The sequence below is a fragment of the Cydia fagiglandana genome, chromosome 17, assembly GCF_963556715.1.
Source record: "Cydia fagiglandana chromosome 17, ilCydFagi1.1, whole genome shotgun sequence".
NCBI classification, from domain to species: Eukaryota; Metazoa; Arthropoda; class Insecta; order Lepidoptera; family Tortricidae; genus Cydia; species Cydia fagiglandana.
In genome coordinates, this window is record NC_085948.1 from 17,430,985 (window position 1) to 17,446,079 (window position 15,095).

General features: G+C 43.2%; 2 protein-coding genes across 2 annotated transcripts; one reads left to right on the forward strand and one right to left on the reverse strand.

The window, feature by feature from the left end:
* Positions 1 to 15,070, forward strand: LOC134672841 (uncharacterized; the record flags this gene model as incomplete). Its single annotated transcript, XM_063530795.1, has 4 exons — positions 1 to 571; positions 6,370 to 6,571; positions 7,787 to 7,946; positions 14,597 to 15,070. Coding segments are annotated over 4 exons (1,101 nt in total), but the record flags the coding sequence as incomplete, so codon positions are not given.
* LOC134672630 (uncharacterized) lies at positions 1,754 to 5,989 on the reverse strand. The gene is made up of 2 exons (XM_063530586.1): positions 5,110 to 5,989; positions 1,754 to 1,888 (listed from the first exon to the last, which is right to left on the reverse strand). The coding sequence occupies exons 1-2, from the start codon at positions 5,927 to 5,929 to the stop codon at positions 1,875 to 1,877; spliced, it is 834 nt and encodes a 277-aa protein (XP_063386656.1). The 5' UTR covers positions 5,930 to 5,989; the 3' UTR covers positions 1,754 to 1,874.
* Positions 15,071 to 15,095: the final 25 nt, after the last annotated feature.

A 15,095-nucleotide genomic window follows, 5' to 3' on the forward strand; every position in this document is an offset into this window, starting at 1 on the left:
CTCGCTTCGGAGCCGCGGACCCCGGACCGCGATGTGACCCGCCTGCCCCTGCCGCCCGCGCGGTGGGGCCTCCAGCGGAGCCCGCTGGAGCTAACCTCCTCGACTCATGAGGAGCTAGTCACGCTCGCCGAAGCCGAGCTCCGCCGGCTGCTCGTCACGGACAACTACGACTCCGTCAACAACTTCATCTCGCTGTTCGACGCGTTTGAGAAGCGGAAGGAACCGCTGTACGCAGTCTATGAGAGCTACAAGCCGCCGATAAGAGCGAAGAAACACACATGCGTCGGCTTAGGCTTCGAGTTGATCAGGCGTTGGCGCGCTATGGACCCTGAATTCCCTGGCTTGGCTAAAGCGACCGCTCTACTTTCCTGCGAAGAGGCAGTAGTGGACGTCCGGGGTTATGTCACCAGTGGAGACTGCCCGACGGCGGTGGCGGAGGCCGAGAAGGAACACGTGATGGTGGGAGTCCAGATCAGGGTGGATGGAAGACCGGGGCTGCTGCTGGCGGATCCGGGGTACCACGTGCCGAGGGTCGTCACTGTCATGCAGGATGGGCTTTATCCTCACACCGGTAAGTCTACTCACTACTCACCAGCTACTCGCAGGTAGCCACTGACCAATAACTACTGAAACATATTTATCGGTAGTTCTTTTACCTACTATATAAATCACAAAAGAAAGTCTTGTCTTATGGAACAAAAAAAGTGGCAGTACTCACCTTCTAGGTATTCTTGATCGCTTCCATAGTAGCTTGCTCTTTCTCTGAAGCCGAAATGCCGCAACATTTCGTCTTCTGTAATAATATTGGTTATTATTGTATTTGGGATTTAATTAGAATTAAAACACTCGGATAGCAACGTAACGGTCATGTATTTCACGGCAAACTGACATATGACATATTTTTACGAGCTACCTACATTACCAAAATACTACAATCCCTCCACCAATATTTATCCAAACAATGTAGTTATTTAGATTTTAAAATAAAATAATAAGCAATAATAAATCATTGCCAAAGAAGCTAACAAATAATAAGAACATATCGCCTTCTACACCCTCCCCCATCAATTATGACACTAGTCTTAAGTTTTCAATTTTATGCAATTTTCAACCCAATTGAAAGACATAATGGTACAGTTTCGGTTGGCAGGATTCAAGCGAAAAGTTACAAAAAAAAATCCAAAACAAAAACAGTTAGTACTTAATCACTAGAGAATACATTAATAACCTACTTAGTACAATCGTTTTATAATTTTAAGGTCCATTAAATTTTATAATTAACGTCCTTGTTCCTAGTACTCCTTATTGGCCGTTGTCGCCTGTTGTCAAGGTCGATTAGGCCATGACTTTCAGCCGGAGCGTCAGGCTCAACACCGTTGTCGTCCGCCTCCATAACCTCCAACGGACAATCTGACGACATTATTGTATCTGTGTTCTCTTGCACTGATTGTCTCTGCGGAGAGCTGACAGATGAAACGACACTCTCGAAAGACGTGTCCGGAGACGTGTCGTGGGGATTCGCCACTCCGCCCTCCGCCAGCTCGACAGCTTCTTGCTCTTCAGGCAGAGGTGCGTCGGTTTGCGCGTCTTCGGCGTTGTCGTCCTGGGCGTCGTCGTCGTTTTGTAATGTCGGAACATCGCCTTCGGAATCGGACTCGTTGGTGTCGTCACAGCCTTTGTAATGTAACAATTGGTCGACGTGTTTCTTTACTTTTATTTTCAAGTCCGTTATATTTACGATATACATTCTGGATCCCACTTTATTCTCAATAGTACCTCTTTTCCATGTATACTTAGTACCATTCTTAAAAAATGATTTTACTAAAACATTATCACCCCGTTTAAAATTACATTTTCTCTGCCCGCCGTATTGTTTACATTGTGAGATCTGTTTGGAGATAACATTTTGATTAGCCGAGGAAGCCAATGACAACGGAAGGCGAGGAGCTTGGGTGTCGGCGTCGGCGCCGGCGCCGGCGTGAGTACTAGCGTCGGCGTCGGTACCGCGCGGCGCACGCAGCAAGTCGTGTCGAGAGCGTAACGATCGGCCTAGCAACAGCTGAGCCGGTGAGAATCCAGTAGTACAATGAGCCGAGTTCCTATAGTCGAACAATAATTTACTTAATTTAATATTAAAACTAGACTGGGACGGATTTTGCGCAAGTATTGCCTTTATGCCTTTTTTTACGAATTTTACACTATTTTCGGCTTGGCCGTTCGAATTCGGGTGATAAGGTGCAATAGTTAAATGTTTAATTTCATTTAACGTACAAAACTCTGTAAACAACGTAGAACAAAAATTTGAGGCATTATCTGTAACCAGGGTGCGAACAAGTCCAAATCTACTAAACATGTCTGCTAATTTCATAATTACACTAGCGGTGTCTGTTTGTGTCATTACATAACACTCGACCCACTTGGAATGCGCATCTACGGCGATAAGGAACTGCCGACTCTGCACCGCGCACATGTCCAGGTGCACGCGCTCCCAGCGTGCCGGGTACGGCCACGAAACTAGCGGAGACCGCGCCGGGGCGTTTCTTAGTGTAATGCACACGCTACATGACCCAATTTTTTGTTCAATGTGCTGGTCTATATTAGGCCACCACATTCGTTTCCTTGCTTCCGATTTAGTTTTTACCACACCAAGATGAGAATCATGCAACTCATTCAAAAGTTGCTCCCGGAAAATGGAAGGTATGACAACTTTATGGCCGCGCAAAATACAGCCTTCTTCTAAAGTCAACTCTGTACGACAGTTAAAAAACATTTTTAAGTCATTATCCTTCAATATTCGTGGCCACCCATTTTCTATATAAGACTTAACGCGCAACAATACCGCATCTTTTTTTGTTGCTAAACAAATATCTTTCGCCGTAACTGGTTTCAATGAATCAGATATAAAATTTATATATGTTGCCCTATCAACTATATCTCCTTCGGGACACCATTGCGTTTCATCCAGTGTGGCCCTAGACAAGTAATCTGCAACGTTATGCTCGCTTTTTACATATTCGATCTCATAGTTATAAGCCGACAGAAATATAGCATAACGCTGCAACCGATTTGCTGCTAATTCGGGGACACCTTTTTTGGATCCGAAAATTGATACTAAGGGTTTGTGGTCCGTTCTTAAAACAAAAGGCACCGATCTGCCGTACAAATAATAATGGAATTTCTTTATTCCAAAAATTAATGATGCCGCTTCTTTTTGTATCTGAGCATAGTTTTTTTCGCTGGGCGTGAGCGAGCGGGAGGCATAAGCGACAACGCGCTCGGAGCCGTCCGGCTGTTTTTGAGCTAAAATAGCCCCTAAAGCCGCCGGTCCGGCATCCGTGGTCAAAATCGTGACGTAATCCGGGTTGTAGTGTGCTAACATTCGCTCACTCGCTAACTCCTTTTTTATTTGCACAAATGACTCCTCTTGCTCGACGCCCCAATACCATTTACAATCTTTTTTTAGTAACGCATACAACGGGTTTAAAATACCCGAAGCATTAGGTACGAATGCCCGATAGTAATTTAACAAACCTAGAAATGATTGAAGCTCAGATACATTTTTCGGACTTTTAGCATTAAGAATGGCTTGAACTTTATTTTTGGATTTATGTAATCCATGTTTATCGATAACTATCCATTACCGCGTATCGAAGACCTATTTTCTAGGTTGCACGGGGGGGAAGAATTCTCGAAATTGGATTTATCTAGGGCATATAACCAGTGTGAGCTCGATGAGGCATCAAAGAAATTGACGTGTATAAACACACACAAAGGACTTTATTGTTACACACGCCTCGTTTTTGGCTTATCCTCTGCGCCGTGTATTTTTCAGCAAATTATCGAAAAATTACTTTCGGGAATCGACGGAATTTGCATTTTTCTCGACGATGTACTTATAACTGGACCGACCCGAAAAATACACGTCGAGAGGCTCGAGCAAGTCCTTAGTCGACTTAATGACGCCGGTTTGTGCTTAAAACAGGATAAATGCGAGTTATTTAGGAGTTCTGTAGAATACTAATTCTACAGAACTCCTAAATAACTCGCATTTATCCTGTTTTAAGCACAAACCGGCGTCATTAAGTCGACTAAGGACTTGCTCGAGCCTCTCGACGTGTATTTTTCGGGTCGGTCCAGTTATAAGTACATCGTCGAGAAAAATGCAAATTCCGTCGATTCCCGAAAGTAATTTTTCGATAATTTGCTGAAAAATACACGGCGCAGAGGATAAGCCAAAAACGAGGCGTGTGTAACAATAAAGTCCTTTGTGTGTGTTTATACACGTCAATTTCTTTGATGCCTCATCGAGCTCACACTGGTTATATGCCCTAGATAAATCCAATTTCGAGAATTCTTCCCCCCCGTGCAACCTAGAAAATAGGTCTTCGATACGCGGTAATGGATAGTTATCGATAAACAATGATTTATTCAAGGTCACGGAATAGTCGCCGCAAATTCGTATATTACCGTCGGGGCGTAAAACAGGGACAATGGGTGTGGCCATATCGGAATGACTAACCTTTTCCAAAATACCTAAATCAACCAATCTGTTCAGTTCCTCCTCGACTTTAGGTTTCAAAGCCAAGGGCACGGTTCGAGGTTTAAAAAATTTAAATTGCGCATCCTCTTTTAGTTTTAGATTTATTTTATATTTATTAAACCTGCCCAACTCGTTAGAAAAAACTTTCGAATACTTATTCTTTAATGACCGGATGACGTCATCCTCGCTATTCAAATGATTACAATTCTTACTGCACAGATGTAAATCAAACTTGCTAATGAAATCTCTTCCTAACAAAATTGGCTGATCCTCTGTATCCTCGATAATAAACATGTCAATTTCCTCCGTTCTAGTTTCAAAGGTAATCGGTAATAAAACTCGGCCTAAAGGAAATATTTTGCTACCATTATAACAGTTTAATCGTACGTTGGATCTCTTTAAGGCATATTTTCCTTTAAATAATGAGTCATAAACACTAACAGGTAGCACTGAGACAGCGCTTCCGCTGTCTACCTCGCATACTACGTTCTCGCTAGCCATCGACACCACCTGCTGCATAGGCTCCCCGTTATCACATCTGATACTATATAAATAAACATCTACGATACCTTCATGTATGTCATCGGTTTCCTCGGCAATGAAGTTAAACTTTTTATCACTCATTTTACACATCCTACTTAGGTGTCCTTTAGTGTTGCACTTTTTACACGAGTAATTAATGTAACGGCACTTGTCCTTGGTATGGTTTTTGTATCCGCATACTGCACAGGCTCGTCTTGTATTATTCGAGTTGTTTGGTTGGGAGGGCGCGGCGGCCGCGCGCACCGCGAACACCTCGCCGCCGCTGGCTCCCGCCGCCTGCCTGGCCGAGCCGGTCGCTTGCAGGCCCTGCCGGGCGCTGCGAGTAGCCTGCGCCAGATGTAACGCCTTGCTAAAAGTCAGCTTGTCCACGCTCTCCGCAAACAACTTCTCTCGTTCTTTAGCGTTCTCGAGCCCGAGAACGAAACGATCCCGCAGCGCTGTGTCTAGCTCCGTCGTAAACCCGCAGAACTGTGCCAAACTTCGCACTCGCGCTGCCCACTCCCCCAGATCTTCGCCGGTCCGTTGCTCCGCTTTATAAAATTTATATCGTTCAGCAAACGAACACCTAGGTGACTCAAAATGAGCATCCAGCTTTTCAAGGAGGGTAGAATATTCAATGGTGTTCAACGTTTTTGGATACACCAAATCTTTGGCAACGCGGTAAGTTTCTTCCACAAACGTCGTAAGGAGTATGGAACGCCGCTTTGTGCCCGCTTTGTCGGTGGTGTCCGTCAAATCATTTGCAAAACACATCGCTTCAAACCGCTCCTTAAAAATCCTCCATTCTTGCGCGTTGTGGTCGAACGTGAGATTGCCGCCATAAATCACGTTAGCGCTCGCCGCCATCGTTTTTAACTATTATTCCACTAGTTTATCACTTATTATAACGCGTTAGGTACTTCTCGTCGCCAATTATTGTATTTGGGATTTAATTAGAATTAAAACACTCGGATAGCAACGTAACGGTCATGTATTTCACGGCAAACTGACATATGACATATTTTTACGAGCTACCTACATTACCAAAATACTACAATCATGTATGTATTCGCCAAAATCAACAGCCCTCCTGAAATAGACGAAAGAAAATTGTTGTCCGTCCTCTCGCAAGCCCTTTGAGCATCAAAGCCTTTACCTAACTGACGCGTGCTGCTACAGCCCAATATCATCACCTTCGTGCATTACTGCAAGGTTTACGCGTGGGTTACGCTCGACAGACATGGCGATCAAAGATGTGCCATCTCTACTGCCGTTTATATAACTCAAAATTTCATTTTAACCCACAGGCTGGTTCACCCAAACCGACGATCAGTTCCTCAAGGAGTACAGCTACGCCTTCAGCCCCCACAACTCCAACTACGTCGAATGGCGGGAGCGGACCACCCGAGACGGCACTGTGAAACGGCAGACCTCGCTCGTTTACACCGCGAGGCCGTATCTGGATGGTGTCAATGTTACCGAGAGGAGGAACCTTGTCTACAACTTTAGGTAAGTTCAGTTAACTACAACTACGTCGAATGGCGGGAGCGGACCACCCGGGACGGCACTGAAGCGCCAGACCTCGCTCGTTTACACCGCGAGGCCGTATCTGGACGGCGTCAACGTTACCGAGAGGAGGAACCTTGTCTACAACTTTAGTAAGTTCAGTTAACTACAACTACGTAGAATGGCGGGAGCGGACCACCCGGGACGGCACTGTGAAACGGCAGACCTCGCTCGTTTACACCGCGAGGCCGTATCTGGATGGTGTCAATGTTACCGAGAGGAGGAACCTTGTCTACAACTTTAGGTAAGTTCAGTTAACTACAACTACGTCGAATGGCGGGAGCGGACCACCCGGGACGGCACTGTGAAACGCCAGACCTCGCTCGTTTACACCGCGAGGCCGTATCTGGACGGCGTCAACGTTACCGAGAGGAGGAACCTGGTCTACAACTTTAGGTAAGTTCAGTTAACTACAACTACGTCGAATGGCGGGAGCGGACCACCCGGGACGGCACTGTGAAACGCCAGACCTCGCTCGTTTACACCGCGAGGCCGTATCTGGACGGCGTCAATGTTACCGAGAGGAGGAACCTTGTCTACAACTTTAGGTAAGTTCAGTTAACTACAACTACGTCACTGTGAAGCGCCGGACCTCGCTCGTTTACACCGCTAGACCGTATCTGGATGGCGTCGATGTTACTGAGAGGAGGAACCTGGTCTACAACTTCAGGACTAACAAACAAATAAAATGGTATTAGTAACAACGCTTCATGTGGTTTAATCACAATTATTTTTAAATCTATCCAGTCTTCTAGCTAAACCTATGGGTTTCTATGAGATAGGTTCTAAGTTTATGAACCACAAGTTCTCTCTTAGTATATTATTCTAAGCTTGTAATCTTAACATCTTAGGAAAATATTCGTCAGTTGCTGGACATAAATTTTCCTGTTTCTAAAGATCATCAGTTCTCGCAACCATTACGACGCACCAGCATTCATAATCAAATCGCAATATAAAATAATCCTTCAGACCTACTATAACTGAGTTAAGTTACCTCTGTACATTCCAAGTAAATCGTCATTTACCTAGATGTCTAGTTAGCCCTAAAATGGCCCTTAAGGGATTTGCAGAATTCAGTCAGTGACATCAGTAGCTACCTGGGATATTCAATATCAAGCAAGACATGTGTTTGACATTCTCGTAATCTATTCTTTCTAGGAGCCTCCTAGCCCGCGACCAGAAAGGCCAGCTCGTAGCCGGCCTGTACTTTCCCGTGGGCGCGCGCGGCAAAGACGCTTCCTTCACTCTGTTCTTCGACACCGGGGCCGAGAAGCGAAAGACTAAACACAAGTTCAGCGTGTTCACGGACGATATTGAGGTGAGACAGAGACAGCTAGTTAGGTATAGTCTTTATCAACGTGAAAGAGAATGTAAGTCTGCTGAGTTGGATGCGTTCATAATCCAAACGGCATCACCTCAAAACAAGCCTCTGGGCGGAACGGCGAATGCTAGTGGGAACCTCATAGCAGATGTAAGCTCTCGGAAAGGACCCCTCACAAACAAGCCCTTAAAACCCACCGTTTGAGGCTTATAAGACATTACTCAAAATGTTTCCCCCATGAGGTACTTAAAACTATCCACATTCCACCCCAAACTTTTGTTTAACACCAAAGGTTTATACCTACCTACTATGACTGTACCATGACTTAGCAAGAAATCGTAAACGTTAGCACGATTCGCCACAATTACTATCTAGTCAAAATTATTAGTAATTTCCGCTAACAAACCTAGTAGCAAGCATACCTTATAACTAACTCATTTCAAAATTAACGGACAATGGGCGCAAATAATATAGCGGCAAACGAAATATCCATTTGAAACCGTTAATTTATTCATTAGTATTTAAAGTCAACCTGTATTTCGTGAATATTTGAATAAACGATCCCCTACATTTTACCGTCCATTACTATCAATTTACCTAAACATGGTTATTTAATTTGACATAGCCATGAGTGGCCATGACGGGTTCAAAGCAGTTCAAAGTGAACAGAATAATTGATAATCTGAATTTTAAATTGTACTGTCTATTCAGTACATAATTTGTCCTTCGTGCCTAAATTACACAAATAACGTACGCAGAGTTGAATAAATAATCGTTAAGAGCGCTCTTACAAGAAAAGTCGAAATAATGCAAAATTGATGATACTAGTCGACGAAATTCAGGACTTGGTGCTCATTATTAGAAACAATGAGTACTTGTTCCAGTAAAAGCGTCTTCTTATCTTTTTAAATATCGTTGTAAATATTAGAAAAAGGCCTTATTAAATTAGTAATGAATTTTTTTCTGATGGTCGTTTCCGAAAAACCCCGTAAAGCACTGAACGGCAAGCTCTTATTTGGAAATGTTGAGAAGTTTACTCTGCTAAACCTGGCTATTTTGTATTACTAATACCCTGTACTTTAGGCATATCAAACGATATTTTTCCTACATACCTTTGAGAAAGAGAAAATCAAAGTAAAACGAACTCAATTTTCTCTCCGAAACAAGTGTCAATTTCTACGAAAATCTACTTAATATCGAAGTCATTTTCATACTCAAGCAATCTGCAACGTTTGCTTATACTGTTGGTATACATTAGTGTTTATGAAATTCTACTATAATTTTTTGGCAATTTTTTGAAAACTACTCTATATTACCGATGACGCGCGCTCGCCAGCTCAGTGCCGCGGCAGAGCTTGTACAGGCAGGACGTGTGTCGGTCGGCTCCGCACATTTTCAACGGCGACGACGAGGTTTTTTATCATTGTGTGCGGCGGGCGCCGTGTAAAACGCTATAACTGTGTGCGTGTAAACCGCAACGAGAGACTTTGATCCTAGCACTGTTTTTATAGTATTATAATTTATAATGGTACAGTTTAATAAACTACCGGACAGGATTAAAAATATTTGAAACGACCTGACATTCTATATGTATTTATTTGACTCAAGACTCAAGACTCAGGGTCTGATGATGGAGCCGGAAGGTGGTCACCGGTACCAATCAACCATGCAACTAAACCACTTTGTATTTAGGCTCGTTTTATTCATCTCAACAAGATCTTTGACACAAGATAGTACTCAGGGTCTGATGATGGAGCCGGAAGGTGGTCACTGGTACCAATCAACCATGCAACTAAACCACTTCGTGTTTGGGCACGTTTGATTCGGCTCAACAAGATCTTTGACTTAAGATAGTACTCAGGGTCTGATGATGGAGCCGGAAGTTGGTCACCAGTACCAGTCAACCATGCAACTAAACCACTTCGTGTTTAGGCTCGTTTTATTCGTCTCAACAAGATCTTTGACACAAGATAGTACTCAGGGTCTGATGATGGAGCCGGAAGGTGGTCACCGGTTCCAATCAACCATGCAACTAAACCACTTCGTGTTTGGGCTCGTTTGATTCGTCTCAACAAGATCTTTGACACAAGATAGTACTCAGGGTCTGATGATGGAGCCGGAAGGTGGTCACCGGTACCAATCAACCATGCAACTAAACCACTTCGTGTTTGGGCTCGTTTGATTCGTCTCAACAAGATCTTTGACACAAGATAGTACTCAGGGTCTGATGATGGAGCCGGAAGGTGGTCACCGGTACCAATCAACCATGCAACTAAACCACTTCGTGTTTAGGCTCGTTTTATTCGTCTTAACAAGATCTTTGACACTAGGTGATACTCAGGGTCTGATGATGGAGCCGGAAGGTGGTCACCGGTACCAATCAACCATGCAACTAAACCACTTCGTGTTTGGGCTCGTTTGATTCGGCTCAACAAGATCTTTGACACAAGATAGTACTCAGGGTCTGATGATGGAGCCGGAAGGTGGTCACCGGTACCAATCAACCATGCAACTAAACCACTTCGTGTTTGGGCTCGTTTGATTCGTCTCAACAAGATCTTTGACACAAGATAGTACTCAGGGTCTGATGATGGAGCCGGAAGGTGGTCACCGGTACCAATCAATCATGCAACTAAACCACTTCGTGTTTGGGCTCGTTTGATTCGTCTCAACAAGATCTTTGACACAAGATAGTACTCAGGGTCTGATGATGGAGCCGGAAGGTGGTCACCGGTACCAATCAACCATGAAACTAAACCACTTCGTGTTTGGGCTCGTTTGATTCGTCTCAACAAGATCTTTGACACAAGATAGTACTCAGGGTCTGATGATGGAGCCGGAAGGTGGTCACCGGTACCAATCAACCATGCAACTAAACCACTTCGTGTTTAGGCTCGTTTTATTCGTCTTAACAAGATCTTTGACACAAAATAGTACTCAGGGTCTGATGATGGAGCCGGAAGGTGGTCACCGGTACCAATAAACCATGCAACTAAACCACTTCGTGTTTGGGCTTGTTTGATTCGGCTCAACAAGATCTTTGACTTAAGATAGTACTCAGGGTCTGATGATGGAGCCGGAAGGTGGTCACCAGTACCAATCAACCATGCAACTAAACCACTTCGTGTTTAGGCTCGTTTTATTCGTCTCAACAAGATCTTTGACACAAGATAGTACTCAGGGTCTGATGATGGAGCCGGAAGGTGGTCACCGGTACCAATCAACCATGCAACTAAACCACTTCGTGTTTGGGCTCGTTTGATTAGTCTCAACAAGATCTTTGACACTGAAGATACACAAGGTTTGATTATGGAGCTGAAAAGTGGCCACGGGTACCAGTCTATCATGTAACTGAACCACTTCGTGTTTAGGCACGTTTTATTCATCTCGACAAGATCTTTGACACAAGATAGTACTCAGGATCTGATGATGGAGCTCGAAGGTGGCGACGGGTACCTGTCTATCATGCAGTGTTGGCATCAATCTGAACTAAATCAATCCGGATTGATCAATCGAATTGACGCGTCAATCCGAATTGATAAATCCGAATTGATCAATTCGAATTGATTTAATTCTGATTGACGCGTCAATCCGATTGAATCAATTGGAATTAACGCATCAATCCTCAATTCGGATTAAATCAATTCTCAATCTAGATTAACCTAGGGTCCCTTTCCCTTCCCTAAGATTAGTTTTCAAAGGTGTCCTTTTTAAGCACTTACTTACTGGACTTAAAGTCGATATCTGAGGTTCCCAGAGGTTCGAAAACATGTTCCTGATGTCAGTATTGACTGATGTCCCTTTTAGGGACATTTTTCGAAATTAGCCAATTACGTTCATATTCGTAATCGATGTCGACCATAGGTCCCGAAAAATGTTTCGCGCGTCAGTATTGAAGGATGTCCCTTCCATTTCGGGACATTTTTTTAAATTGATCGTTGGCACTTTAAAACGATATCTGAGATTTCCAAAGGTTCCGTAACATGTTTCCGACGGCAATACAGACGGAGTTTCCTTTTTTTTCTGGACATTTATGGGACATTTCTTCCAATTAACCGATTGCGTTCAAAATCGATATCTGAGGTGCCCAAAGGTTTCGAGACATGTTTCTGACGGCAATACCGAGAAATGACCTTTTTTCAGCAGGGTGGTGTAATGCAGGTAGTAAAGTAAGTACGCGGCTAAAGTGTAGAATCTAAATATTGCCGTTGAAATCATATTTTGCACCTCAGATATCGATTTTGAATGCAATCAGTCACTTTCAAAGAATGTCACTAAAATGTCCCAAAACAGGACATCTTTCAATATTGCAGTTGAAAAAATGTTTAGAAACGTCTGTTTACCTCAAATATCGATTTTAAACGCAATCGGGTAATTTCTAGAAATGTCTCAAAAAAGGACATCTCTCAATATTTCCCTCGGAAACAAGTTTCGAAACCTTTGGGCACCTCAGATATCGATTTTGAACGCTATCGGTTAATTTTAAGGAAAGTCCCGAAAATGTTCCAAAAAGGACATCCTTCATATAGCCGTCGGAAACATGTTTCGGAACCTTTGGTAAACTCAGACACCGCTTTTGAACGCATTTGGTCAGTTTCACAAAAATGGCCTAAATAAAAAGGACATTAGGTAGGTACATACAAAGTAATCGTCAATCCGAATTGACGATTGAGGATTGACCGATCAATTTGAATTAACGATTAGTAATCGTCAATCTTCAATCAGTAGATTTAGAATTAGTTTCGTCAATCGTCAATTCGAATTGATCGGTCAATTCTCAATCGTCAATTCGAATGGATTTTTTGCCAACACTGCTATCATGTAACTGAACCACTTCATATTTGCGCTCGTTTGATTCGTCTCAACAAGACCTTGGACACAAGTTAGTACTCAGGGTCTGATGATGGAGCTGGACTGTGGCCACGGGTACCAGTCTACCATGTAACTGAACCACTTCGTGTTTGGGCTCGTTTGATTCGTCGCAACAAGATCTTTGACACAAGATACTACTCAGGGTCTGATGATGGAGCTCGAAGGTGGCGACGGGTATCAGTCTATCACATAACTGAACCACTTCGTGTTTGGGCTTCGTGTTTGGTTTATCACCTAGTGTCAAACATCTTGTTGAGACGAATCAAACGAGCCTAAACACGAAGTGGTTTAGTTGCATGGTTGATTGGTACCGGTGACCACCTTCCAGCTCCATCATCAGACTCTGAGTATCACCTAGTGTCAAAGAACTTGTTGAGACTAATCAAACGAGCCTAAACATGAAGTGGTTTAGTTACATGGTTGATTGGTACCGGTGACCACCTTCCGGCTCCATCATCAGACTCTGCTGAGTATCACCTAGTGTCAAAGATCTTGTTGAGACTAGTCAAACGAGCTTAAACATGAAGTGGTTTAGTTGCATGGTTGATTGGTACCGGTAACCAACTTCCAGCTCCATCATCAGACTCTGAGTATCACCTAGTGTCAAAGATCTTGTTGAGATAAATAAAACGAGCCTAAACACGATGTGGTTTAGTTGTATGGTTGATTGGTAATGGTGACCACCTTCCAGCTCCATCATCAGACCCTGAGTACTGTCTTGTGTCAAAGATCTTGTTGAGACGAATTAAACGAGCCCAAACACGAAATTGTTTAGTTACATGATAGACTGGTACCCGTGGCCACCTTCCAGCTCCATCATCAGACCCTGTGTATCTTCAGTGTCAAAGATCTTGTTGAGACGAATCAAACGAGCCCAAACACGAAGTGGTTTAGTTACATGATAGACTGGTACCCGTGGCCACCTTCCAGCTCCATCATCAGACCCTGTGTATCTTCAGTTTCTTGTAACTTGTTTCTTGTAAATAAGCGAGTACCTATAATTTCTTTCGAGTAATATACGTTCATAAGTACGAGTATGGGGCTATTCATAAATTACGTCGTTTCAAATGGGAGGAGGGGGGGGGGCTCTGGACATCGGATGATGGTAGCATGACGTAGGAGGAAACAGAGTCATCCGAAGCATGATTTTTAGATGATTTGAGGGATGGGGGGGGGGGGGTCAAAAATAGATGACGTAATTTATGAACAGCCCCTATGTACATTTGCACTGCATTTAGTATTTTCGTACTTACCAAATAACAGTTTTAGGACTTTATAAGTTAAGTACAGTTAGTGTTGTTATGGTTGATTTCAATATGCTTCGCGATGGATCAAGAATGTTTAATCCATAATTGTAGTGCGAGTGTGGTAGAAGGGATCGGAATACTGAGCTCGCACGGCCTGCCGCAGCGCGTAAAATACCTAAACTCGCTCAACCCCGAAATGTAATAGCACTCTTAAGGCATTGTAAGTTTTACTTAAATTCCCCACTGACAAGACAAAATCATATATAATTACAGTCATTAGTTATTTTAATTAGTTTCAAGGTATAGCCTTCTTACCTCTCTTTGCTCATTATAGGAATTCCATATATTTATTAAGGCGACAAACTTACTTACGTTTGAAGAAAGCTAGTCTGTGTTTTATAACCGAATACTAAACGTTCCATTCTATTGTAGATGGACAAGATCCATAGGCCAGTTTCTAAATATACGAATACAATCAAATACAGAAACAAATCAACAGAAGTTTAACTCTAATACCCATTATTACAGATCCCGAAATCCCTGTCTGACGAGATCGAGCTCTGCAACAGCCAGATGAACTACCCGCAAGGCGAACTCCGTCGCATCCTCACCAAGCTCGCCAAGGTCGTCTCCCACCAGCCCTTCATAGAACAGATGCTCGAAATCAACGAGGACATCTGCCGCATCAGTCTCTGACGGCAACATGGCGTCCGCAAAATGGCCGACGCCACAGACTAAATATCCAGCCAACATGGCGTCCGCAAGATGGCTGACGCCACAGACTAATATATCCCCCGCTTCTTTTTAGATTAGTTCCTCTATAATTATAGGTATATTTTATTATTGTATTTTAAAGATTCATTTAAATTAAATGTAGAATTTTGGTGATGGGGTTATTTTACAATTTTAAATTTTTACTTATACTTTGTAGATTAAAATTTATATCATTTATTGGGATTGGTGAATATTTTACTTGCTTTAGCAATACAGTTTATTTGACGGGAATATTTTTGTTTCATTTGACGCT

Bases quoted from the DNA above. Each gene is read 5' to 3' on its own strand.
- LOC134672630 (XM_063530586.1), bottom strand. From the start codon at position 5,929: ATGGCGGCGAGCGCTAACGTGATTTATGGCGGCAATCTCACGTTCGAC.